Source organism: Rhipicephalus microplus, chromosome 6 (genome assembly GCF_043290135.1).
Source record: "Rhipicephalus microplus isolate Deutch F79 chromosome 6, USDA_Rmic, whole genome shotgun sequence".
Classification (NCBI taxonomy): domain Eukaryota; kingdom Metazoa; phylum Arthropoda; class Arachnida; order Ixodida; family Ixodidae; genus Rhipicephalus; species Rhipicephalus microplus.
The window spans coordinates 167,101,863-167,128,508 of NC_134705.1; the positions used below are offsets into that span (position 1 = coordinate 167,101,863).

At 47.5% G+C, this 26,646-nt stretch overlaps 1 protein-coding gene across 2 annotated transcripts in view; it reads right to left on the reverse strand.

The window, feature by feature from the left end:
* Nucleotides 1–4,126: 4,126 nt before the first annotated feature.
* The window catches only part of LOC142765639 (uncharacterized), a 32,207-nt gene continuing 9,687 nt past the window's right edge, over nt 4,127–26,646 (reverse strand). For both annotated transcript variants that reach the window (XR_012884340.1, XM_075866967.1), the window contains 3 exons: nt 24,610–24,705; nt 7,158–7,259; nt 4,127–4,443 (listed from right to left, as the gene is read on the reverse strand). Coding sequence is in view for 1 of the 2 variants with exons in the window: in XM_075866967.1 (XP_075723082.1) it covers nt 4,400–4,443; nt 7,158–7,259; nt 24,610–24,705 (242 nt within the window). In the remaining variant the exon portion in view is untranslated. The remainder of the gene's footprint in view (nt 4,444–7,157; nt 7,260–24,609; nt 24,706–26,646) is intronic.

Sequence of the window (26,646 nt, forward strand, 5' to 3'; positions counted from 1 at the left end):
AAAAAAGTAGGCTCGCTTTCAAAAAACATGCATGGTGGGGACTGCCTCGCATAAACTCTATTAACAGAATACATGAGATCTGTAATAATTTATCAAACATACCTTATATTGAGAACCTTACCACAATTCCTCATTTTTCTTTGTAATAACTTCCAGTTGCCAAACCAACAATGTCTTCAGCAAAAAGTTAACCGAGAACAATGGTATACTTACGGCCACATTGACTCGCGAGAACTGAAGCGTTAACGAAAACGCCGGAGCAGCCAGAGAAGCATGACCGCGCACGTCGAAAATGTTCACATGCATTCTGCCTCTGGGGAACCACCACTATCACCACCGCTGCCTTCGATACTTTTAAAATTATTGCAATTTTGCAGCACTCGCGCAAAATACTAAAAACAAATTCACAGCATATCCACGGAGTGAATGATGATGAGTAGGGCGAATCGTCCGTCAGCCCAACCACGCTCTCTTACGTCCGTTCGTTCTTGCTTTCGTCCGTCCGCGCTACCATTTGTACGTCTATCTGTCCGTGCGTTCATCCATGAGTCAGTCCATTCATCTGCCTGTCTGTCTGTTCATGCGTTCATCCGTCTCTACGTTCGCGCATCTACCCATCCGCCCGTCCGTCTGCTAGTCTGTCTGTCAGCCCGTCCGCGCGTCCATCTAGTGAACACTCCAAGTACCGCCATCTCCCATCTCGCATCCCCTCTAGCACATACCCGCTTTAGAGCGGGTATATGCCACGTATGGCTACGTACTACTACATACATACATAGAAGGGATGGACAGACCCATGACTTAAGGAGCTTTGCCCCTAAAATAGCTCGAACCTTTTTAAAAAGTTGTTTCAGCAGATACCCCAGCAGAATGCCTGGAGCGAACGCACCAGCAGAGGCTGAATTAGCCGGCTGTGCACAAGAAGGAGACACGTTGGGAAATTCTGAGCCGCACCAACTACTTCCATTGTTCTCGGTGATTATAATTTAAACCGAGTTATCGATGAACGCGTCCACTTTGAGGACATCAAGCGTCGTCAGGCTGCACGGGTAGTACGAAATTTAAGCCGATGTGGCAGAATATAAAGTTGAGTTAGTTGGATATGCATGGCATAACTGTAGTTTAGGCGCATGAAGAAACATAAAGAAACATAAGACATGCACTTTCTCGCAACTAAAATTTATGAGAAAAAGAAAAATATATAAGCAGGCGAGCTATGTCAATGCATGAGTCTGAAGGCAAAAAGTACAACCACGACAACTCGAGAACAAGCAGTAAAAAAAAAAGAAAGATTAACCAGAAACACATTTTAGAAAAGCAAACTCTTCATCGTGCAGCATCACCGAAGGTTGGATAATGCACTGTTCTCCTCTTTTTTCTCACGTGAAAAGCTTTCGTGAACTCACGAGTTAATTGATTGTTAGAACGAAAGCCAACTTCAGCATCTGGAAGAACAGGACAGCAGCCGCACTCTCTGCAATGAACCACGAGATGCGACGCCCCTGAAGATTTCAAAGATAAACCGTACTCTTTAAGACAAACTTTCATGCACCGGCCCGACTGTCCTACGTACACGTTACCACAGCTAAAAGGAGTCACGTGAACGACGCCAGTTGCGCAGTCTACGAACTTTTTCTTGTGTATCATTCGACAGTGTGGAAACTCTCTGCGCATGTGCGAAGAAATGAACAGCAGTTTATGTTTGGCTGAAAAAAGCACATCGACTTTCTATCTCTTGCCGAGTTGCTTGAGCTCATGCAATGTCTTATGAAGATAAAAAATTACTGCTATCCTCTTACCTTTTCTAGCCCCGCCGCGGTGGTCTAGCGGCTAAGGTACTCGGCTGCTGACCCGCAGGGCGCGGGTTTGAATCCCGGCTGCGGCGGCTGCATTTCCGATGGAGGCGGAAATGTTGTAGGCCCGTGTGCTCAGATTTGGGTGCACGTTAAAGAACCCCAGGTGGTCTAAATTTCCGGAGTCCTCCACTACGGCGTCTCTCATAATCATATAGTGGTTTTGGGACGTTAAACCCCACATATCAATCAATCCATCTTACCTTTTCTACTGTCATTATGACAGCCCGAGTGATTCCCATTGAATTTTAATTTCTTAATCATGTTACACATGGATGTGATGACATCATTAGGATACCTTGTTTGTTCTAGTTTACTTACTTCATAGTCAAAACTCATTTTCATTCTGTGTTGGCAGGGCATTTTAAGAGGGAAATCCAAACTAGTGTTAACAACACTTCTTTTCACGAGCATAGAGTGGCTCTACTCGTAATTAAGTATAGATTTTATGGATATAGGACAATACTACCAGCAAACGTACTGGGGTGACCCGCCGTGGCTTTCTAATGGCTAAGGTACTCGGCTGCTGACCCGCAGGTTGCGGGATCGAATCCCGGCTGCGGCGGCTGCATTTTTGATGGAGGCAAAAATGCTGTAGGCCCGCGTGCTCAGATTTGGGTTCACATTAAAGAACTCCAGGTGGTTAAAATTTCCGGAGCCCTTCACTATGGCGTCTGTCATAATCATATGGTGGTTTCGGCTCGTTAAACGTCACATTTCAATCAAGGTACATGGGTTCGAGGACCAAAAAAATATATAAAGAAGTCGCAGTTTCTTTAGACGCGCCAACTAAAAAAAGTTTAGTTTATGCTTCTTTTTTTTAAACTTAGCGATCGTCGTCTCGAAAGGAAGAGGTGCAGCGACAAGCAGATACCTCCGACTTCCCGTAACCATACTAGGGAAAAGCTGTGGTCTGTTCATTATCAGTTTAACGACTGACGCGCCGGTTTCCAGCTCGCAGGGGGCGAGGGAATGGCGTTAAGGGATCCAGGGCTGTAACACCGACGTATCTCTGACAGAGTTCGCGAACCTGCTGTTACGCAGTAGTGTATGAAAAATTATCATCTTATTTGTGATCAAAGATGCAAATAAAGTAAATAATAAAAACACCCGGGTTAGAGTGCGAAGCGAAATCATGCCGACTGTGGGGCGAGCAGGTATTCTAGCACAAAGCCATGAGTTTTTTTTTTTCTTTACTGCCGAATGTAATATTCAAAGAAAAGCAAGCACACACCCACTGAGGTTCGAGCTGAACGTTATGGCTTCGAGGGAGGTTAGCCACGCACCATACATTCATAACATGGTTTCAGATCCCACAAGACCTCTTTAACATTTGGCAGTTTATTATCGTAGCAAAGTTTTTCAAAGTCGCAACTTGCTTGTTAGTTAAATAAAATAAATACGGGCTGGCCGAGCATCTAAGTCAGAATGCCTAATTGCCATGCGGCTTCGCGATATGCTGTGTAGGCCCAGGAGAAAGGAGAAAGAACGCATCACCTTTTAAAAGCGAGCCACTTGATTTGCTGAAACTAAAAAAAAAACAGTATATGGTTGAATGGAAGGAGTCTCCTTAGCTTTCTATAAGTTGCATGGCAGAAGCGTAGAGTCGCGCCAGACATCAAAACCTGTGAACTGAGACACGAGCGGGTGTTTTGAAGGCCTACCCATTACAAAACGTTCAGACATATTTAATAATCATCAGCAACAGGACCATCAACAAAGTTATATGCTGTGTGAGTTGGCGTGTTGTCTTACGGACGCACAGTGGGCCCTACGCTTATTCGCAAAAGGAGTAATTATGTCGAAGTGGGCGCTTGAGAACAGTGTTTGCAATATGCATTCAATGGTACTTTCAAACGGCCAGTGTTAGACGCGCACGGTCATTCGTTTCCTTACGGCATGGTTCAGGCACGCTTCGAGAACTGAACCAGTTCAGAAGGGATGGAGGAGGATATTACAGCTTAACATGCAAAAGTCACCATAACCATCTACTCTTGCAGGTAAAGCTGAAGTATCTTTCTCCATTTTTCTGCCGGCGTATGTACGCGAAGATGGTTTAAAAGAGTCAAATGACTTACGAAACATTATCAGTATTGCTCATCAAAATCATGCCGGTACCAGTGACTTACTATCTTGGCTTTCAGTGCAAGGCAGAACCGCCGCAGGTTAGCTGTTCTGAAGGCGATGCATTTACGACCCGATAACGCTATCACGACCTATTCTTGAAAGTAAAGCTCAAGCGTCCTATAATTTTCGGTTATTAGGAAACTACGTTGGTATTATAGACGTCGTACTACGTCATACATTTATTTGCTCCGCATTTTCACAAGAAATACCCAGTTACGAGTAGACGAATGCTAATTATTAGTGGTTGCCATAAGGCGTGGCACTAAAAAACAGTAATCACCCCGTCACTGTTTACGTCGCACAGGCATTGAAATCACAACTGTTTCAAGCATTTTCACACATTAAGGTTTGTCGGTATTTCTTCAACCGTGAAATGAGCTTGGCGGCGTAGCATTTTGTAGATATTTAGAATTTCCTTCTCACTCCGCCTTATTTTTTGCCTTCATGATCACCCTGGAATCGGCTGAAAAGAATAGTATTTGCAATTGCATCAATGTATATGTGAAAATTTGAGGGACGGCAAATAAATAGTATTACCATATAGTACATTTCACAAGGCAACAGCCAATAAAAAATTCTTTTTTCGTTCATATGTTTTTGTAGACATCAGAAACTTGAACAGTACTCACTGAAATATTATCGAATGTGCACACCGCTTACATTCTTTGTTTCGCATATCCAGCAAAATGACATAATGCACAAATCCTTTCTTTTGGGCGACTAATTGGTAGTGTTAAAATACACGGTAATATTTTTTAGAGTAGGTACGACTGTCCTGGACGAGAACAAATATTTAAAGATAATAATGGCCGAGTTTTTTCTCTAAAAACTTAGATTAAAATATCTAGCCATAACTATACACTAGCCACCACATTATTTATGCGCTAAGAGCCTAAGTCATCTCAATAAAGAGACACGTTTGAAAGCATAAAATGCGAAGCACGAATAAAATGCAACACAGAGAAAAAAACAGCTGAATATTTTTGCACTTCTTCCCTTTTGCCTCTTTTCGTTTCACCAGGAAAGGGTGCTGCACCATGAAGCGCATTGTGGACTAGCGCACATGGATGTGGCGCACTCCGACCATAAAGACTTCATCAATACAAAAGAAGTTGCTCTTAAAAAGCTTTCAAAAATTCATTTCGTTTGAATACTCTTAAAAATATTTGCAAGTTTGATTTTTTTAGACACGTGCCAACAATCTGCATTTACCTCAACAAGAGTGATTTGACATATTGTCATTTGTTTTCGACCTTATCTCGTCCTCGGAGTCAATGTTGATCGCGACCTCTCCTGGAGCCCTCACATCGCCCACGTGAAAACTAAACTCTTCCTGATCACCCACGTGCTCAGTTTGCTTGCTGGAAAAACGTGGTGTGCATCGGTACGAGCAATGCTTCAACTCCACATCGTTCTGTTTACCAGGTATATGCGATACAGCTTACCCGTGCTTTGTGGGATCCGAAGAACAAACTTGCGCGTCCTCCAGTCGATCCAAGCCCAAGCCTTGAGAATATCCCTTGGTCTCCCGAGATGCGTGTCTACAGCAGCGACAGTCATCATTGCGCGTGATTATCCAGTCAACGCATACATCCGCGTAGACGCTTTGAGAATGCACGTAAGACATTTCGCTCGGCTTCCATCTCATCACCTCGCCTCACTTCGAACTTCCAGGCCCCACTCAGCGTTCAGCGCAACTGTAGCTCAGCATTGCGCAGTGCTTCCATTGCACTTCACGCATGCAGCACGGCCACCGATACCATTATGGTGCCTACACCCACTCAAAGTCCTTCTTACAATTCCTGGCATCCAAAATAAGAAAACATTGTCGCACCTAGCCCTGAAACAGGCCACATTACTCCTCCTGCATGAGAAGCACAACGGACGCCTTCACATTTACATGGATGGCTCGGTGTCTTCAGTAAGCTCTGCAGGGGAGGTGGTTATTCCCGCGAGGTACATCACAATTGCATTCATGACATCGCAATTGACGTCGTCGACAGCTGCAGAACTCGCCGCCATACGTGCAGCTTAGGAGTTTATAGTTGAAGAACCGTCGGGAACTTGGTCTATCTTCTCGGACTCGAAGGCAGCTCTTCAGTGTCTTATGTCACCCTTTCGACATAGATCTAATGAACAGTTAGTAGCTTAAATAAGGCTCCTTCATCACCAGGCCATCGAGAAACAACACAGCATAGTGTATCAGTGGATACCAGGTCATTGCGGCATATATGGCAATGACCACGCAGATGAGGCCACTAGATCTGCACACGACAGGTAACCAATACGCAGCCATCCCGTTCTCAAGAACCGACGCAGCTACAAGACTTCATTCGCTTGCACGTGATCTCGCACTGGTACATTAAAACTCACCAGAATTCACAAACGCGCGCCTGTATAACTTGGATCCCAATCTGCAGCTTCGTCTTCCCTCAAGGACATCTTGAGCTGAGGAGACTCTTCTATATGCCGCCTGTGGCTTGGAGTGGCCTTCACGAACGCATACTCTTATCTCCAGCTCTTCTAAATGCACTTACTGCAGCTACGAAGAAACCATTGCGCAGCTTCTGTGTGAGTGCACCCATTTCAACGCGCAAAGACAAGAGCTCACTGCAGCTCTGAAGATAGACTGGACGATCGGCCTTTGTCAGAACAAAGTATTCTGCTTCATTGGCCGAGCCCATCCTCAGCCAATAAGGCTTTGAAAGCTTTGCTGCGCTTTTTGTGGACAACTGGCCTCAGAGACAGACTTTAGTGTCTGATGTTGCCTTTCCTCTGTCGCATTTTTTTTGTGATTTCTTTCTCTCTTCACGACTTTTCTTTTTAACATCTTTTATTCCCCTCACCACATTCCCCAGCACAGGGTAGCCAGCCGGTCTAAGAACTGGCTAACCTCCCTGTCTTTCCGCTTAAACTTTCTTCCTCCTCCTTCCTCCGCTCAGTACTGCAACGGAGCAGCCATCGCAGCTCTTTACTTCGGGAAACCAATTCAAGCAAGTTCGTCAAGTTAGAGCTGGGGTCGAATAACAAAATAAAAAAAATATATGAGGCGTAACTGCGTGTTGTACTTGGGTATGTAAACTTTCACTAATTAAACATATATGAAAAGCTTTAGCCAATGTGTTGCAACATAAGTCAAGAATTATTTAGGTTTGGAGAGATCTGGCTCTTACTCACCGCAAGCGCAGATGCAGTGTTTAGGAGTTGAGCTACAATAAGGAATAGAAGAATTGGTGCAAATTTTTCGCCAATATTGCTCGCAGGTGCTGTTTAGTTGTACTGCAAAAAATAAAAGTAAAAGTTGAAAGCGACAGAAATAATAAATAGAATAATAAAACTTCCAGAAATAATCAATAGAATGATAAAACTTCCTAAGAGGGTCTGTAATACTTTGTAAACAAAGAAAATGTACACAAAAGAGGGTACTTTGAGGAAAACTTTGTGTGGCGACTACAGCTTTACTGGTAACGACTTGTCACAAAATATTCTGATGAACACCTTTTCTAAGAGTTGCCCTAGGTGCTGTGACGTGTCTTTGCCGGTCGTAGATGCTCCTTAAAATGAACCAGTTCTGACCACTTCAGATGTTACATGTTTTTCTAGAGCTTACAAATTCACTTTTTCACTCACAAATCAACATATAGGCGTGGAATTAGGGAAATTTCTGTTAGAGCGTAGACTGGGCTTTGCGGGTATTGAAACATGGAATTTCGTGATTTCAACTTGCACGTTTTCGATAGATGTTCTATAGCATATGTTCGCTTGACACGATGCTCTCACGTGTTTTGTCCCGTTTCACAGCGAAAGCTATCATAAGATTACAGCAGCAGCTGTTTTCGCACCGCCGTTGTCCTTTGCCACTGCCGTTGCTACTGGCGCCACCACCATTGTTCGTAACTGCCTTCCCGAGAAGTAACACAAAAACAAAAGAAGAAAAAAAGCATCCATTATAAAATGGCATAAAAGCTCGGAACTTTTTCGTGGCAGCATAGTATCCTAGCACAGTGCTATGCCGGTGCGTGAAACTCTTTCAAAAAGAGGCGCTATTCAGACCATGTCGTGGAAACAATCGCGTAGCATGCATAATGGCGGGTTCAAGAAAAGTAAAATATTAGCCCGGCGTCACAAAATCCAAAATACTGCACAAGGTTGCTTTTGACTGGTTCGAGAGCTGGGCAGGAACACTCGGAAAAGTTTTTCGGAATACAAATACAGCGGTGTAGATACTGGAATACTTTTTGTATTTCAGATTTTGATTGGCCTGATAGAACTTCGATGTATTATATATATATATATATATATATATATATATATATATATATATATATATATATATATATATATATATATATATATATATATATATATATATATATATATTGTTACGAAGCAGTGGGCATGGCTCTGCCGTCCTAAACGAATCGATGAAGAAGAAGCGGTCTTGCCACTTGAGGTGCTGGCAACCCCGGGCTGTTGTCACACCTCCCTGTAAATATTGGAAATATTCTCGTTTCTCTTTTCCGTGTGTTCGTAATCCCCGTAACAATTTGGTGGACGGGCTGGGTGACGAAGTGCCACACAACGGAGCTCCGCAGTGGTCGTCAAATCAGAGTTTCTGTGATGGAACACGGGACTGATCCCACAGCCACCTCTCCATCAGCCTGTCGGCCTCGGCAACGCCTGCACCATTGACGGCATCCCCTCCACCGGCCCTACCCCCACTCACGTACGTGCTGACGCATCCGAAACGTCCAGGAACATTCTGCGGTACCGACGAAGTTGATGTCGACGACTGGTTAGCTGACTATGAACGTACCAATGCGCTCAACCGGTATGACCTGACTCTCATGCCAGCCAAAGTGCTGTTTTACCTGAAAGGCACGGCCAAAGTCTGGTATGAGAACCATGAGGAGGAGATGGCCAGTTGGGACACCTTCAAGGAGAAGCTTCGCGAATTATTTGGGAAGCCCTTCGGTCGAAAGGCGGCTGCAAAGGAGGAGTTGTCTATACGTGCTCAGACGTCCACAGAGCCGTATATCTCGTATACACAGGACGTGCTGGCTCTATGTCGTAAAGTTGACAACGTCATGTTGGAGTCTGATAAGGTTGGCCATGTCCTAAAGGGGATAGCGGACGACGCGTTCCACCTGCTAATGTTCCAGAACTGCGTGACCATCGACGAAATTATTCCGGAATGCCGGCGTTTTGAACTTGCCAAAAGCAGGCGTATTTCAAGATCATTCACTCGACTGCCGAACACTGCTGCGACATCCTCCTGCGCAGAAGGACTGACCTCTTGTCAGCAGTTTTCACTGGCGTTAAATCACGTGAATCGTCCGGCGGAAAATCAAAGCTATTACACCTGCTCTTCCAATTAACAGCCACGTCGATTCGCAAGTACCTCAGATTTGCTTGGTACAGTCGATTGTGCGGGAAGAACTCAGCAATTTGGGCTTCGATGTCTGTGCTGTTGCTAAATCTCGACCAATTGGCTTCCGTTCAAGGTCACCTCCTCGCCCCTGGTCACCGCCCCAGGAACGGTGTTATCCATGCTCTCGCAATCCGGCCGAATGTTGAACTGCGGATGATCGGCCGATGTGCTTTAACTGCCACAGAATGGGTCACGTCGCATGGTATTGCCACAACCATTGGTCTTTGTCCCGAACCGAGTATAGCACTGCTCTCTCCGCCGACAGCTACCACGTTTTCCAGCCTCCTGCGCCGATCCCCGACAACTACCGCCGCCTTCCACCCTTCAATTCCTACGCCTTCAATGCCCCTGATATGCAGCACCGCCGCTCACCATCGTCTCGACGTCACCAGTCTCGTTCGCCACATGGACGTTGGCCGTCGTACCCTTCTCCTTTACGACGACGCCCGACCTCCCCACTCAATCTTCATAAGGGAAACAGAGTGGTGCAGCTCTTAGAGGTGAAGCTGCATTCTCGATACCGACCTCAAATCCTTTCCATGTACTGCAGACACGACGAAATTTCATCAACGTCGACGTTCACCGCCTGACTGTTTCTGCGCTTATTGACACCGGGGCGCATATTTCTGTGATGAGTGCCCGGCTTCATCACCGCCTGAAGAAAGTGCTCACACTGGCTGCTCCTGGCATTATTCGTGTCGCCGACGGAAGGAGTCTTGCCATCACAGGAATGTGCTCAGCACGCATCACAGTCACCGATCAGCCCACATCTGTTCTCTTTGCAGTTATTGGGCAGTGCCCAAATGACCTCATCCTTGGATTAGATTTCTTGTCCACTCATACCGCCCTCATCGACTGTACAACCGGCGTTCTCAAACTTGATTGGCCTCGACTTGGGGCTGTGCCGTCCTCATCGTCACACCGTTTGTGTGCTGTTGATTATGTTCGGCTGTCACCGCAAGCCACCACGTGTGTGGGCTTAAAGATATCATCAGCTCTTCCTGACAGTGACTACATAGTGTCTCCACTAGTGGATGTGCTCTTGGCCCAAAGTGTTGCTGTGCCGCATACCATCGTGACTATTGTGGACAACTACGTTCAGCTTCCACTCCTCAACTTTAGTAGCTCAACCCAAGTTCTCCCGCAAGGCATTTCCTTGACCCACGTTTCCCCACTGGATGCATGTAACATCGTGGCATTAGCTCCTGAAGACTGCTCGTCCCCTATTGTAGCCAGCCGAGCAACCGCACCTACCGACGAAATCACGATGATGATTACCCTTCATCTCCTGCCCTGTCAGGCTGCGCAACTCCACCACGTTCCGACTACCTACCGAGATGTTTTCGACATCGATGACCACCCTTTAAGTCAAACGTCCGTCGTGCGTCATCAAATACATACCGGCGACGCTAGTCCTGCTAGAGCGCGACCATATCATGTTTCCCAGTCCGAACGCCAGGTCATACAACCTGACGCCGAGACGATGCTCTACAAAGGAGTCGTAGAGGCCTCTTCAAGTCCATGGGCGTCACCTGTTGCTTTAGTCAAAAAGAAGGATGGCAGTTGGAGATTTTGCGTTGACTACCGTGCCTTGAACAAGGTAACCTGCAAAGACGTATATCCGCTGCCACGAATCGACGAACGCCTTTGACTGCCTTCATGGCGCTCGATACTTCTCATCTATAGATCTGCATTCTGGGTATTGGCAAACTTCTGTGGACGACTTAGATCGAAAAAAAGCTGCCTTCGTCACACCAGACGGCCTTTATCAGCTCAAGGTTATGCTTTTTTGGCTGTGCAACACCCCGGCAACATTCGAACGCATGATGGACTCTCTCCTTCGTGGTTATAAATGGTTGATCTGCCTTTGCTACCTCAACGATGTGATTGTTTTTTCTATAAGATTTTAAAGGCACCTAAGTCATTTGTCGACCATTCCAGCCGTTTTTCGTCGAGCGGGATTCCAGCTGAACTCGAAAAAGTGCAATTTAGGCCGACGAGAAATCACGGTCTTTGGTCATCGTGTAAGTGCTGCTGGCGTGCAACCGGACCCTGACAAGATTAGCGCAGTCGAGAACTTTCCTCAGCCTTCTTCTACTAAAGATGTTCATTGTTTTGTGGGCTTATGCTCGTACTTCGGATGTTTTATACGCAATTTCGCTTCAATCACACGACAACTAACTGATCTTCTAAAAAAGAACGCACCCTTCTCGTGGGGCCAAGACCAAGTAGCTGCATCTTTCACGCTGATCGACCTGCTCACTTCTCCACCAATGCTGGCTCACTTCGACCCATCCACGACAACTTAATTTCGTGAAGACATCAGGGCTCACGGCATCGGTGCCGTCCTCGCTCAAAACCAGGAAGGCCAAACGCGTGTTATTGCGTATGCCAGCCGCCTTTTCTCCACTTGTGAGCGAAACTGAATGATAACGGAGCGCGAGTGTCTTGCGTTGGTCTTGGCTGTAGCGAAGTTTTGCCCGTACTTGTATAGCCGGGAGTTTTAAGTTATTACGGACCACCACGCTCGGTGTTGGTTTTCGTCGCTCAAGGACCCGACAGGTCACCTAGGTCACGGGGCTCTATGCCTCCAGGAGTATAACTTCGACGTAATTTATAAATTTGGCAGGTTACGCCAAGATTCCGGTTGTCTCTCACGTTATCTGGTGGACCCTGCTAGCCTCGCTGTACATGAGAGCGATTCTTGTGTGCTCGTCATATCTGATTTGCGCGACATCGGCACAGAGCAGCGCCGGGATGCAACCCTCAAGATGGTCATTGAGCGAGTATCTTTCCAACCCTTCACACTGTCAATATGTCCTCCACGACGAAATTCTGTATCGCCGCATGATGAAGCCTGATGGCCCGGAATTTTTGTTAGTTATTCCACGACACCTGCGTGCCACCATTCTTGAACATCTGCACGACGCTCCGACGGCAGAACACCTGGGTTTTTCACGCACCTATTACCGCGTAAGTCAATGGTTTTTTTGGCCTGGCCTGTATAAATTTGTGCGCCGCTATGTCGCTGCTTGCGAGCGCTGCCAGCGTCGCAAAGGTCCTGCTCTCCATACCGCTGGCCTGCTCCAACCTATCGACATTCCCCTAGAACCATTCTTCCGCGTCGGCCTCGACTTGCTCGGATCTTTCCCGACGTCCGTGTCAGGCAACAAATGAATCGCTGTCACAACTGACTATGTGACCAGATACGCTATAACTCGTGCCTTGCCAAGTAGCTGCGCTACAGACGTCGCAGACTTTCTACTGAATGACGTCATTCTGCAGCATGGGGCTCCACGCCAGCTTCTGGCGGATCGTGAACGTTGCTTCCTCACAAAAGTTATCGATAAAATCCTCCGTAGATGCTCTACCGAACATCACCTTCCTACTGCCCACCAAACCCAGACCAACGGTTTTATGGAGTGCCTCAACCGAACTCTTACAGACATGTTGTCCATGCAAGCCTCCGATGACCACCATGACTGGGATGCAACACTCCCATACGTTACGTTTGCATATAGTTCGTCAAGGCATGACACCGGCAGCTATTCTCCGTTCTTTCTTCTGTACGGTCGCAACCCTGCGTTGCCATTCGACACACTCCTTCCTTCTGATACTACCGAACCAACGGTGTATGCTCAGGACGTTGCTTCTCGAGCGCGCGTCGCTCACCAAATCGCGCGCACTAGGCTCACTGCTTTTCAGGCATCACAAATAGTTCGCTACGATGACTGGCACCATGACGTTGACTACCTTGCTGACTCTCTCGTCCTACCCTGCTGACTCTCTCGACACCGTATTGACGTGAAGGCTTGCGCGAGAATTTCCTCCCATGATACACAGGGCCTTACAAGGTTCTCCGCAAGGTCACCATTGTTGACTACCTCATTACTCCGTTCAACCACCCTCATCTTCTGCTACATCACCTACTGACGTTGTCCATGTGTCGCGACTAAAACGCTACTACACTGCCAGTCCTGATTGACTTAGCGACGTCGTGATGGCGCTTCGTCCACCCACCGGGAGTGATGTTACGAAGCAGTGGGCATGGCTCCACCACCGTAGACGAATCGATGAAGAAAAAGTGGTCTATATATATATATATATATACATATATATATACATTGTTGTTCGATGCTTGAATGAGTTCGATAACGCGTTATTCGAAGGTCGTAGAATCGATTCCTGCTCACAGCAAGTTAATTTTTCACGCACTTTTCTTTCATCTTATTTACATTACCATGGTTGAATTAACTTCCCCTATACGTTCTTTGGCAGTATTGTCTGTTAGATCTTAATGTTATTGTGTCCAAACACGGGAAAACGAGCCCTTAGGTATACACTTCTTTTCCCCCCCCCACACCCCCCCCACACACATATATATATATATATATATATAATAAAATAGAGGTGTTGTACGTCGAAAAAGGTTCAGACGCAGCTTGGCAGAATGTGTTTTATCAGGCAGGTCTGGCTAATGGCGAGCGGCGTGCGCGTGCTCCTACAACAGCCACCGATCATCGTATTCTTCTTCATTACCAGCACAGCGTCCGTTATTCAGATTCATTATTTCATTACAATTACTCCCCGTGAAATAAGGAGCCATCCTGGCGACCGATGGACAAGTAAACACGGGAGGGTCGTTGCAGGGCTTAAGTCTCGAGACGTGGACAACTTCCTGGCCACGACGACCTTGGTCAGAAGATGGTTCCAGTGGCTCAATGAAGTGATTCACTGGCGACGTTTTTTGTAGCACACGATATGGGCCGTGATACTTGGGCACCAACTTAGCAGAAAAGCCAGGTGTAGCAGAAGGGATATGCAGCCAGACGAGTGAACCTGGATTGTAGGAAGTAGTGTTATTTGATGCGTCATGGTGGTGCTTTTGGCGTCGTTGGTCTTTGGTTGTAAATGATCTTGCCAGTTGGCGGCATTCCTCAGCGTATGTAGCGGCTTGAGACAAAGTCGTGTACTCTGAGGAGTCAGGTTTGTACGAAAGAATGGTGTCCATAGTGCAAGAAGGTTCGCGTTCGTAAAGGAGGAAAAAAGGAGAGAACCCAGTAGTGCTTTGAATGGCGGTATTATAGGCGAACATGATAAACGGGAGCACTCGGTCCCAATTGGAGTGGTCTGACGAGATATACATAGCATGTCACCAAGGTTGCTGTTGAAGCGCTCTATCATTCCATTGGTCTGGGGATGATAGGCGCTTGTAGTGCGGTGAACGACGTGGCACTCACGCAGCAATGCTGTGATGACGTCTGACAAGAATACGCGACCACATTCGCTCAGTAACTCCCGAGGCGCTCCATGACGTAATACGATGTTGTAAAGTACGAAAGTCGCAACGTCTTTTACTGTAGACGAGGGAAGGGATGAAGTTTCGGCATACCGCGTAAGATGGTCGACGGCAACTATGATCCAGTGGTTACCGTCAGCAGTGTTCGGAAAGAGACCATAGATATCAATGCCGACGCGGTCGAATGGTCGGGATGGGCATGGTAAGGGTAACAGGGTACCGCTGGCGTGATAAGGGGGAGTTTTTCGTCTCTGGCACGTTGAGCAGGCCCGAACGTATTGTCGTATAAAACGGTACATGCCACGCCAGTAATATGGGAGACGTATGCGAGAATAAATCTTCAGGAAACCTGCGTGGCCACATTGGGAGTCGTCATCAAACGTGAAACAAATTTCGGATCGCAGATGACGTGGAAGCACGAGTAGCCACTGACGTCCACCGGGTGCGTAGTTGCGTCGGTACAGCACGTCGTCACGAGTGGCAAAGGGCTCGACTTGCCGACGCAACGTGCGAGAAGGGGGGGAAGCCGTCCGCCCAGCCAGGATGTCTAGTATCGAAGCAACCCAAGGGTCCTTGCGTTGCTCAGATGGCATGTCGGCGATGGTGACGGCAGTGGCATCACAGGTTAGACTTTCGCAGCAGTCCGGGTCAGGGGGTAGGGGCGAACGGGATAGGGCGTCCGCGTCCGAATGTTTCCGGCCGGAGCGATAGACCACGCGAATATTACATTCTTGGAGGCGTAATGCCCATCGGGCGAGGCGACCGCTTGGATCCTTGAGTGACGACAACCAGCAGAGGGCGTGGTGGTCATTACGACGTCAAAAGGGCGCCCATACCAGTAAGGTTGAAATTTCTCTATCGCCCAAATAATGGCTAGGCATTCCTTTTCAGTGACGGAAAAGTTGATTTCAGCTTTGCTAAGAGTTCGGCTTGCGTAGGCAATCACGTACTCTTGGAAGCCGTCTTTCTTCTGTGCAAGAATAGCGCCTAGCCTGACACCACTAGCGTCGGTGCGGATCTCTGTGGGTGCCGATGGGTCGTAGTGTCGCAGAATAGGCGGCGACGTGAGGAGGTGGCGCAGTTCATTGAAAGAATCGTCACAGGTGGCAGACCAGGCTGAAAGGTCTCTAGAGCCGGCAAGGAGCTTGGTCAAAGGAGCGATGATCGTCGCGAAATTGTGGACGAAGCACCGGAAGTAAGAGCACAGGCCTATGAAGCTTTGGAGCTCTTTCATGGTGGTCGGTTTGGGAAACGCTTAAACGGCTGTAAGTTTGGCAGTGTCAGGAAGAATGCCGTCTTTTGAAACCACGTGGCCAAGGATCGTAAGCTTTTGAGCGGTGAAATTGCACTTCTTCAGATTCAGTTGCAGCCCCGCGGCAGAAATACACGCGAGGACTTTCTCGAGGCGGGTTAAATGGGTTGCGAAATCAGTTGAAAAAATGACAATGTCATCTAAATAACAAAGGCAAAGGTTCCATTTGAGGCCTCGAAGGATAGAGTCCATCATTCGCTCGAAAGTAGCTGGCGCGTTGCAGAGGCCGAAGGGCATGACTGTGAATTCGTAAAGCCCGGCGGGCGTGATGAAAGCTGTTTTCTCGCGATCGGCCTCTGCCATGGGTACCTGCCAGTATGCAGAGCGCAGATCTAAAGAAGAGAAAAATTCGGCTCCCTGTAGGCAGTCCAAGGCATCATCAATGCGTGGCAGCGGATAGACATCCTTGCGCGTGATTCGGTTGAGACGCCGGTAGTCCAAGCAAAACCTGATGGATCCGTCCTTCTTCTTCACCAACACAACTGGAGAGGCCTAGGGACTGCTTGACGGTTCGATTATGCCACGTGTCAGCATGTCGTCAACCTGTTCATTGACGGCACGGCGTTCGGTAGTTGACACACGATATGGACGCTGCCGTAATGGCGTCTCTTGACCGGTATCTATAAGTGAACAACAGATGACGCTTGACCTAAGGAAGGCTGATTGAGGTCAAACGAGGCTCGAAAACGCTGTAGGAGCTTGGTCAGCTGTTCCTGCTGCCCAGGCGTGAGGTTGCAATCAATAAACTTGCGGAATACGCCCATAGGTTCATTAGCGTCAGTTGCGGGTGTAATGGCACAAGCCGGTAAAAATGGCTTGTCTGGATAGATCGGGTCTTCGAAAATACAATTTAAGGTCTCGAGGCTTCCCAGACACTCGCCGCGTAGCAGGATGTACGGCAAGCAGAAACGTGTCACGCATAAAGTACCGCCGAACCATTGGAAGAGTTGATGACGGCAAACGGGAGTACAGTGGTTCGGTGTTGCACACTAGCTATAGCTGGTTGGAAGAGGAGTGTCGACTTAGTGGCAGCAGGGGAAAACACAGGCACTAGGACGGCGGACAACGGCGCGATGCGGACGTCAACTGCGGCAAACACTTTCGAGGGACTTTGTGGTCGATATCAAGGCACGGATTCGTCAACGTGAGTTTAGCACGAGCGCAGTCGACGAGGGCCTGATGGGTAGAAGGGAAATCCCATCCTAGTATGACGTCGCAAGATGAACGTTGGAGAACAACAAAGTTGACGGCGTATCAAACATCTTGAATAAGAACGCGTGCTGTGCACTGAGCTGTCAGCGCGATGAAATGGGAGGTGGCTGTACGCAGAGCAAGATTCGTAAGTGGCGTTGTAACTTTTCTCAAATCGCGACATAGTTTTTCACTAATTACAGAAACGACAGCGCCTGTGTCGACAAGTGCACGTACAGCAGCACCTTCTACTAGCACATCAATTTCGTTGGTCGGACAAAGAAGAGGTCTTAGAAATTTCGACGACGACGCAGTTGTTGCCTCCGGAACTGCGGCTGTCAGTTTTCCTCTCGAGCGGGGCTCGTGCGCCGAAGCATCGGGGAGACAGATCGGCGACGGGGTGGTAATGACCGGCGAGAATCGACAGGGCGTCGTGGGGACAATAAGTCGGTGATAGGAGAAGATGGTCGCTGGGGATTCTGCGCAGCCTGGTAATTTGCAGAATTCCCATGGTTTGGTGGCTGGAAGTTGCAACGGCGACGGTAGCGTGCTATATGTCCCACGAAACCGCATGCGAAACAGATGGGTCGATTATCCAAGGTGCGCAATGGGTTAACGACAGAAGGTACTGGGGGCGAAACGGCATGGGGTGCCGTGTATGTAGGCAGCGTCGTAGGGTAGGAGAAGCCGGTGCCCCGGTATGCGCCAGAGACAGGTGGGGCTGGGGGTCTAGCAACGACGGCAGCATAGGTCAGGTGGGGCTGGGGGTCTAGCAACGACGGCAGCATAGGTCAGCGGCGTAGGGAGAGATGGCGATGGAGGCAGTGCCTGCGTGACCTGTGTCTCGATGACCTGGCGTTGACGTAGGTCTAACGAGGTCACTGGCGCGGATGCTTCGGCCACAAGAGAAAGCTGACGCGCAACTTCCTCACGAATGAATTGTTTGATGTGGGACAGTAAAACGGTGTGATCAGCAGCGACGTCGTGTACGAGGGCGGAAACTCCAGCCGTATCTCCAGCGGCCCTGCGCGTCGAGACGCGCTGCTTACGCAACTCGTCGTACTCCTGACAGAGCTGGACAACATCGGTGACGGTCTGTGGATTTCTAGCGACGAGCATCTGGAAGGTATCGTGGTCAACTCCTTTGATGATGTGCTTGATTTTGTCGCGTTCGGTTAGAGATTCATCGACGCGCTTGCAAAGAGACAAGACATCTTCAATGTAACTTGTAAAGGTCTCGTCCCTGCGCTGGGCTCGACTACGAAGACGCTGTTCCGCGCGAAACCGGCGCACGGCGGGGCGACCGAAGAGCGTGGCGATGGTGGTCTTGAAGGTGGACCAGTTGGTGATTTCACCTTCGTGGTTCTTGAACCAGAGGCTGGCCACATCAGCGAGGTAAAAGCGCACGTTTGTGAGCTGGTCGCAGACGTTCCACTTGTTGGAAGCGCTTACGATTTCGTACTCGACGAGCCAGTCCTCGACGTCTTGTTCGTCGTTGCCGCGAAAAATTGGTGGGTCGCGTTGCCGAGGCACGCCAGTACAGTAGACTGTCGTTGGTAAGGCAGCTTGAGAATGGCCAGGAGCAGTCATAGTGCACGGTGAGGGTAGCGTCCGATTGGGAAGTTCCAGGTTGATGGGAACCCCGGCTCCCCCACCATTTAAAATGGAGGTGTTGTACGTCGAAAAGGGTTCAGACGCAGCTTGGCAGAATGTGCTTTATCAGGCAGGTCTGGCTAATGGCGAGCGGCGTGCGCGAGCTACTACAACAGCCATCGATCATCGTCTTCTTTTTCATTGCCAGCAGAGCGTCCGTTATTCAGATTCATTCACTACATTTATATATATATATATATATATATATATATATATATATATATATATATATATATATATATTGCCCCAAAGGAGTTCTGTTTTTAACGATGAAGTTTTGAAAACAATTACAGAGCGTCGCTATAAGTGCACTGCGCAAGGAACCCCACGTGATGAAACTTCTGGTACGTCTCAATGATCGAGAAGCGCGCGGGAATCAAAAACAGCGTTTGGCATCAGTGGCAGATTGAATTCAAGAAGGCAAGGTTTTGAAGTTTGAAGATTCTACTTTCACTCTCAAGCACACATTTCGACAAATATTTTCCCGCCCAATCTGCAATGAACTCGAAGCACACTCCAGTAGTGCCATAGGGCACACAGAAAACTGCAGGGCCCTATAAATGCAGGTATGAATTGTAATAAAATCTATAGTCTATTTCACAGAAGGTAACACCGAAAGGTAACACCGGAACCACCGAAATGCCGAAATAATCGACACAGAAATTGATCTAATTGGCGACAAAAGAATGATTGATTGATATGTGGGGTTTAACGTCCCAAAACCACCATATGATTATGAGAGACGCTGTAGTGGAGGGCTCCGGAAATTTCGACCACCTGGGGTTCTTTAACGTGCACCCAAATCTGAGTACACGGACCTACAGCGACAAAAGAATGAGCGATGCTTAAAATAACATAGTTAAGGCATTGACAAGAACCACTAACGTGCCGTGAATTGACAGAAAATATACCTCAACTTTGCACATAAAAATAGTTTTGTTGAGTAGGATGTCGTTTAGCTGCTCTTAAGCAACAGGAGCTTTTTCAACAGGCCATTTTTTAGACTACGTCATTTCAGCCTCAAGAGAAATCGTGAAAGAAAATAATCTTTATATCGCTGGAGTTGCTGCAGACTTACAAACATGTGCGTTATACAGAATAAACGGTGCTTTGATAGCCCGATAGTCCTTCGGCGTGGTGATATTTTTACTGCGAAAGCTGTTATTAGATCAATGCTCAAGTCACGCGCGGTGCCGTAGTTGTCGGCCGCCGCCGCCGCCAGTGTCCGTAACCACGATCACACGAAATAAAAAAAAAAACAGTACCAAGGACATAGTGGAGCTCTAACCGGTATTCACTGGCTGCCAGCTCAATATTCAACCACTGAGCCACGCCGGTGTCATGGACTTCTTCGCAAACTTGACTTATATAGGCAGGCTTGTTGTCGGGAAAGTAATCACGTAATATGAGCAACGAAGCGTTTTAAAGTAGCGAAAAAACAACGAGTCATCGTACAATGCGAATATCGTAACGAGCGGGTTACCAACCCTCGAAACCATTACAAAATCTTGCTTTTTAGCACCTACTAACTGTGATGTATTACTCACTTCAGGCATAATTCCTCATCGTCGTCAGCCACCACATGAACAATTGGCACGAAATTCCTCGTAATAGTTTAGCGGATACAACGCTTTTAAGAAGAATGACGAAAAATAGCATCGCGAATGCTTGTCTACTAGCGAGAAATCATTATTCAAAATCTTTATATGTCACAAAAAAATATACACACATGGGGTTAGTATATACAGAAGGAGGTCCCATAGCACAAGGCTGAGAGGGGAACTCCTGTTAGAAAATGACATGTTGATAAGTACAACGAAATGGCAACAAAAAGCGATTGAGTAAAGATTGATAGTAATATTATTGCGATAGTGGGCATCAAGCAAGTGTGCTAGCAGCAATTACCCAATGACTGTTTTGGAAAGGCTCTGTAAGGCCGCTCTCCTATAGCTTTCTCCATGAATGTTCGGCGCCTTCCACGCAGGCCTGGTGTTTTAGGGGAGAAGTTCCTTAAAGCGGCACCCGTTCGTGCCTCGTCGTAGTACGTAACATGTCTTACGCTTTGACCTGCAAGGTGGTGCCGGTGGGAGATTTCTTCAGTGCGTTCTTGAACAATAAAAATTCGCAGCGTGTGCGTTAACTAAAAGCCGAATTCTCATGTCTCTCATTCCCCATTAGCAGCCATTGGCATGTACATTCAGCACTATCTGACAAGAAAGGGTTGCTACGTTATACTTGCTGGTCGTCACCTCCTTGGTTTTAGAAAGGTTTACCGAGCGTTGGGCCGCAGTGCCATGAATACAGGGAACTAGTATATACCATGAACTCGAGGTGTTTAAAGGTGGGAAGTAGACCCGAAGCGCAAGCCGTAAAAAAACGTGCGTGTGCCACCTCTCGTTTAGTCTTTGGAATGTTCGCTGGATGGCGGTGCTTCTATATGCAAAATATATGATGAAAAGATGCGAGATGGTGGTACTTGGAGTGCTGAATAGATGGATGAACGGACACCCAGATGCATGGACGAACGCACGGATGGCTGCACGGACGGACGCACGGATGGCTGCACGGACGGATGGACGCATGGACGGACGCAGGGGCAGATGCATGGATGAACGCAGGGACGGACGCACGGATAGACATGTGGACGCACGAACAGACGCACGCACGGGCGGGCGGATGGACGCACGGACGGTCACACAGACGGACGCATGGATGGGTGGAAGCAAGAACGAATGAACGGACAAATGCTTCGCCCCTCTCTCCGTCATTCACCCCGTGGATATGATGACATTTTTTTCGGTTGAGTTACCTCGATGCAGAAGCACTAATGCCTTACGTAGGTCTATCTGAAGAATGAGAAGCCTAAGTAGGTCCCATTAGTTGCAAAAAAATGCAACTCACTCAGACTGGCTCTATAAACATATCTTATGTTTTGTACTTTCCCGGACTCAGAATCACCAAACTCTTCCTCAGCTGGGCTCACTTGCACTCACACTCACGAAGATTTTCTGCAACCACACTCACTCGGACTCAGGTTCACCAAAATATTACTCACTCACCAAAACTCAAGCTCCATGTCGGTCTGAGCGAGTCCGAGTGAGTTGACCTAAAAGTGAGTTGACCTACCTGAGGCTCGCCATTCGCTGTGGTTTATGAGTGAGTTCGCCGACCGTGTGTTTAGAATCCTCAAGCATCGGGCATGGTGGCCGCCATGCGAGACCGCTGATAATTACCTACGACTCAAGTATTCAAACACTGGCTTCCTAATATTGCGTTATTTCGTTGTTTCTTGGTGAGGGGTTTTAAGCCATTCGAGGTCGTTCGTGGCAGCTCGATGAATAGACGTGGAAACAGGGTCACATCATTAGAGCACCCGATCAAAGGCAGCAGCCGACACTCGTCACCTGGGATGAAAAGGACACTTTTCCACGAAGCTCTCACCACCACCGATGCCAGTCGTGGTCATTTCAGCAAGCCGCAACAGGTGCTGACAGCTTTAGAGTAGTTGGAGCCGGGTACTACAAGAGACCATTTTATACCGTCAAATCAATTACCAACGCTCCCTGATAGACTCAAAGGGTAGCTGGAGCGATGTCAAATATAGCAGTCTTCTTGTAGCTCCCGCTGAGACTACGGGGACTACTGTTGGAAGTGCCGCACGCGAAACGTTGCAAAGCTTCTAATAGGAGGGGGTATCTAAGCGGGAAGTCACGAAGTAATGGCTTGCCACCCGAAAAAAGTAAGGCGTGCTACACTATCTGCGAAAGACGCTGACTGTCATTGGTCGACAAAACTGCCTTCACAATTGTACCATTATCGGCGAAGCGCAATTTACCACAACAGCTAATATGCGCTTGAAGAAAAACCGTCGCTGCTCTTCCCACCCCGTCCTTATGGTGGCACGCCTTTGTTTGTCCTGGCACAAAGAAAGAACCCCCCTTTTCTTTTTGAAAAGATCCACCTGCTCTTCACCATCGTGAAGGTACTGGGTACATGGCGCTGCCCATTGTATCCAGTTCAGAAAAACGACGAAGGCGCTGTTGCGTTTTCTCAAGGACACTGGTATAATTCATCGTGTGATGTCAAACGCGAAACTGTTGCACATCGACTCAATCTATGGCTTTTCTCTCCTCTACTCTAACTTTATTTCCCTCTTTCCCCGTAAAAAGTAGCCTACGGAGATCATCTCCGGGTCACCTATACGCTTTTCTTCTTATCTCTCTCTGCACTCAATTCATACGAAAAAAATGCCCGTATACTGCAACAATCTCAACGCAATCGATAAGTGATAAATCTATTTCACTACTTTGGTAGAAGTACATTTTCAATCGCTTCTTGATATTGCAATACGGATAATCATACATATATATCTGAAACACTGTTGTTATATTCTTATAACCAGATACTGCCTAGTCCTGAGTGCATTCAACCAATTGCAAAGGGCTATGTCACAATTTGACATTACAGCATCAACAAACGGCACACAACGTGTTATAAGCGGGTAGCAGGTACCAGCCCCTCCGTGAAATGGTGATAATAATGCCAAAGCGAACGATTCGCTACAAAGAAAACGTTATGGTTTATGGTAGAGTTGGTACCCCGTGAAAAACTTTGTATTAGTTGAGATTGAATCAGGTTAACGTATATAATATAACGCAGTAGGAGAAGGAGTAAAACAACAACCGGGCTCTGCAGAATCTGAAATATGTAACTAAATGTGGGTCATTGAAAGTTTCCAACCTATCACAAAGAATTAGTCGTGATTATCGTTATCAGCCACAGCACAAGTATGCCCATAAGGGCTCTTAGATGCGAATATATAATCACGCTTCTTTGTAGATTGAGAAAATGGCATACTGGTTGCTTTACGTCAAAAGTAAGATGGATCAGCGCGCCAGCGCGCACTAAGAGAACGAACAATGAGCATTAGAAAAGCCGGCATTCAAGATTCCGCTGTGAAAAGTGGTGTGTCCTCTGCAGGAATGCCAATTTCTTTCATATGGTGTATCCTTGTTTAGTTCATTCTTCCTCCACCTCTTTCACAACGAAGGCAGTTATAATATTAAAACAACGGTCGTTTTTGGCGATCTGGTTGTATGCCATGGCCGCCGATGTCTGTAACTCCTATCGTGCGAAATAAGAAAATTTCTGAGATTGAATGGAAATATATAGTCTGCTCCTGTTCGTCGTGGTCGACTATTTCACCACTGAGCCTTGCCGACGCATGTTTTTTCATCACTAAAATACCCAATGGACGCGTTATGTCAGGGAACGAATCGTGTTATCATATAATGTAGCATGGAAGAACAGTGATATAACCAGGCGTCATACAACGTGATCTGTGCAACGAGTCTGCTATTGAATACTTCCGACCCACTTCGTAGGGATGATCTATAGATTATTCGTTATCAGACGCCGCACAAAGTGCACTTAATGATATCTAGCGGGTACCACCTTCTCTGCAGAATGCAATTAATGGCGTAGGGGCTACTTACCTGCTGCATAATGAGTGCGATGATTTATGACGTACACATACAGTATGTCTGTGGTTGTAGTATTGGCCCCAAGACAGTTTGTATTAGGCTCTAGAAAAGCCCTTTTTTCCGCTTTCGCTCTGACTTTTCTGCATTTACCGGACAGGTTCGCAATTTTGTCAGCGAGAGGGGGCAAACAAACAGATGACATATGAACACTGAGGAGTTTTTCTGAAATATGAAGTTTGTAGAACCATTGACGTGCTTACCACAAAAAATAGTCCATTCATTATTAGGTGTTCGGCATAACTGAACCCATCCCTGTGGGCAGAGAGATACTCGCCGGCATAGAGGATGATCATGACCTAACAAGAAAACAAAGTAGATGTCTTAGTTAGATGCGATTATAAAATGCAGTTCTTCATCACTTGAGTGTTTACTTTTCGTATTGTCATCGTTTTTAAGCAACTCTTGTATCAATAATAATTTCAAAAGTGGTGCTTGCCTTAGTGAGGCTAACAATAAATCTTTGCCAGAAGAAAGCTTTCGCGACAGACGCTTTGCTCACGGAAGCTGAGTTGAGTACGCGACCACAATGATTAATGACCACAGCTGCAAAACGATCGGAGTGGCCGTACTGCGCCGCATCAACGAAAGCTACTCTGCCCGTGGACTTAGCCACGAAATCAAGGAGAGACTTGGCCCGTGCCCTTCGCCGGCCAACATGGTACTGTGGATGAACGTTACGCGGGAAGGGTGCCACCTCGTACGTGCCTTTCATTGTTTGTGATAAGAATATCTTCTGTTCCTCTCTGCCGTATGATGATATCCCAGCGACTGTAGGAGACGCTGCCCAGCTTTCGTGGAGGGGAGTCGCGTGACCTGAGCTACTGTTTGTGCTTCGGTCACCTCCGTGAGGGTGTTAGCATGCCCCGACTCATGAGCCGGTCCGTGCTGGTCCTCATAGGTAGGCCTAGTACTCTTTTGATGCTTTTACGCAATAAAGTGTCGAGTTTATCCTCCTCTCGTTTCGACCAATTAAGCGAGGATGCCACGTAATTATTGTGGCTCATCAGGAATGAATGAAAGAGCCGAAGGAGATCGCTCTCCCTCAGCCCTTCCCTGCGGCTTGAAACCCTCAATATTAGTCTGAGCATGTTCTCTGTTTTGGAGGTGATGCGAGCGAAAACCTGCGAATTTCTGCCGTTAGATTCAATAAGGAAGCCTAGCACCCGAATACAATTGACTCTTGGAATCGACTGCCCATCCCGTGTGGTTATAGTAATATGCACCTGATCAAGCCGTGACTTGTTCCTTCTTCCGGGTTGAACTGGTCGATATAGAAGAAACTCCAATTTACAGGTGGATAGTTGGAGCCTTGTACCTTGCAGAAAACGTTCTGTGATGGACAAAGTAGATTGAAGCGCCCGCTCCACTTCAGCATCCGAACCGCCCATGCACCAGACTGTAATGTCGTCGGCATATAAGGCATGGCTGGTAGTGGCTACAGTGGAGAGGCGCTCCGAGAGGCCTTTCATGGCTATGTTAAACAAAAGGGGTGAAATTACTGCTCCCTGTGACGTGCCCCTCGCACCCAGGGTGGAAGCCTCCAATTTTAATTCGCCAATCTTTATGGTGGCTTTGCGGTCCCTGAGGAAGGCGCGGAACACAGGCGTGGAACTTGAAACCTAATCCCATGCGCTCTACCTGCTCCAGTATAAACTGATGTGAAATCGTATCGAAGGCCTTGGCGAGATCAAGTGCCAGTATTACTCGAACATCTCGGGTGTGTCGATCGATAATTTGCCTCTTAATCAGCTGCATCACATACTGGGTGGAGAGACCCGGCCGGAAACCTACCATTTTGTACGGAAACAGCTATTTATTCTCAATATACCGAGATACTCTGTTGTGTACCGCATGCTCCATCGCCTTCTCCACCCAAGATGTGAGGGTAATGGGACGGAGGTTCTTCATGGTGAGTACCTTGCCCGGCTTGGGAATGAGTATTACCGAGGCGGTACGCCAGGTCTCAGGTACGCGACCTTCTGCCCAGAAGATATTGACCTCCTCGGTTAACTTATCGACTGACTTTCCGTCGAGATTGCGCAGCAACTTGTTTGTAACGCTGTCTGGACCAGGGGCTGAGTGGCTATTAAGCGCATTAAGCACCTCTTCGATCTCAAGGTTCGTAAAGGGCAAGTCGATTTCCTCGAGCGGCCTTCCCTGGTAGACCGCGTAATCCCAGTCCCCGGAGGGGCCAAGTGGAAGATATTGCTCCGCCAAATCCTTGAGTAAAGTGGTGT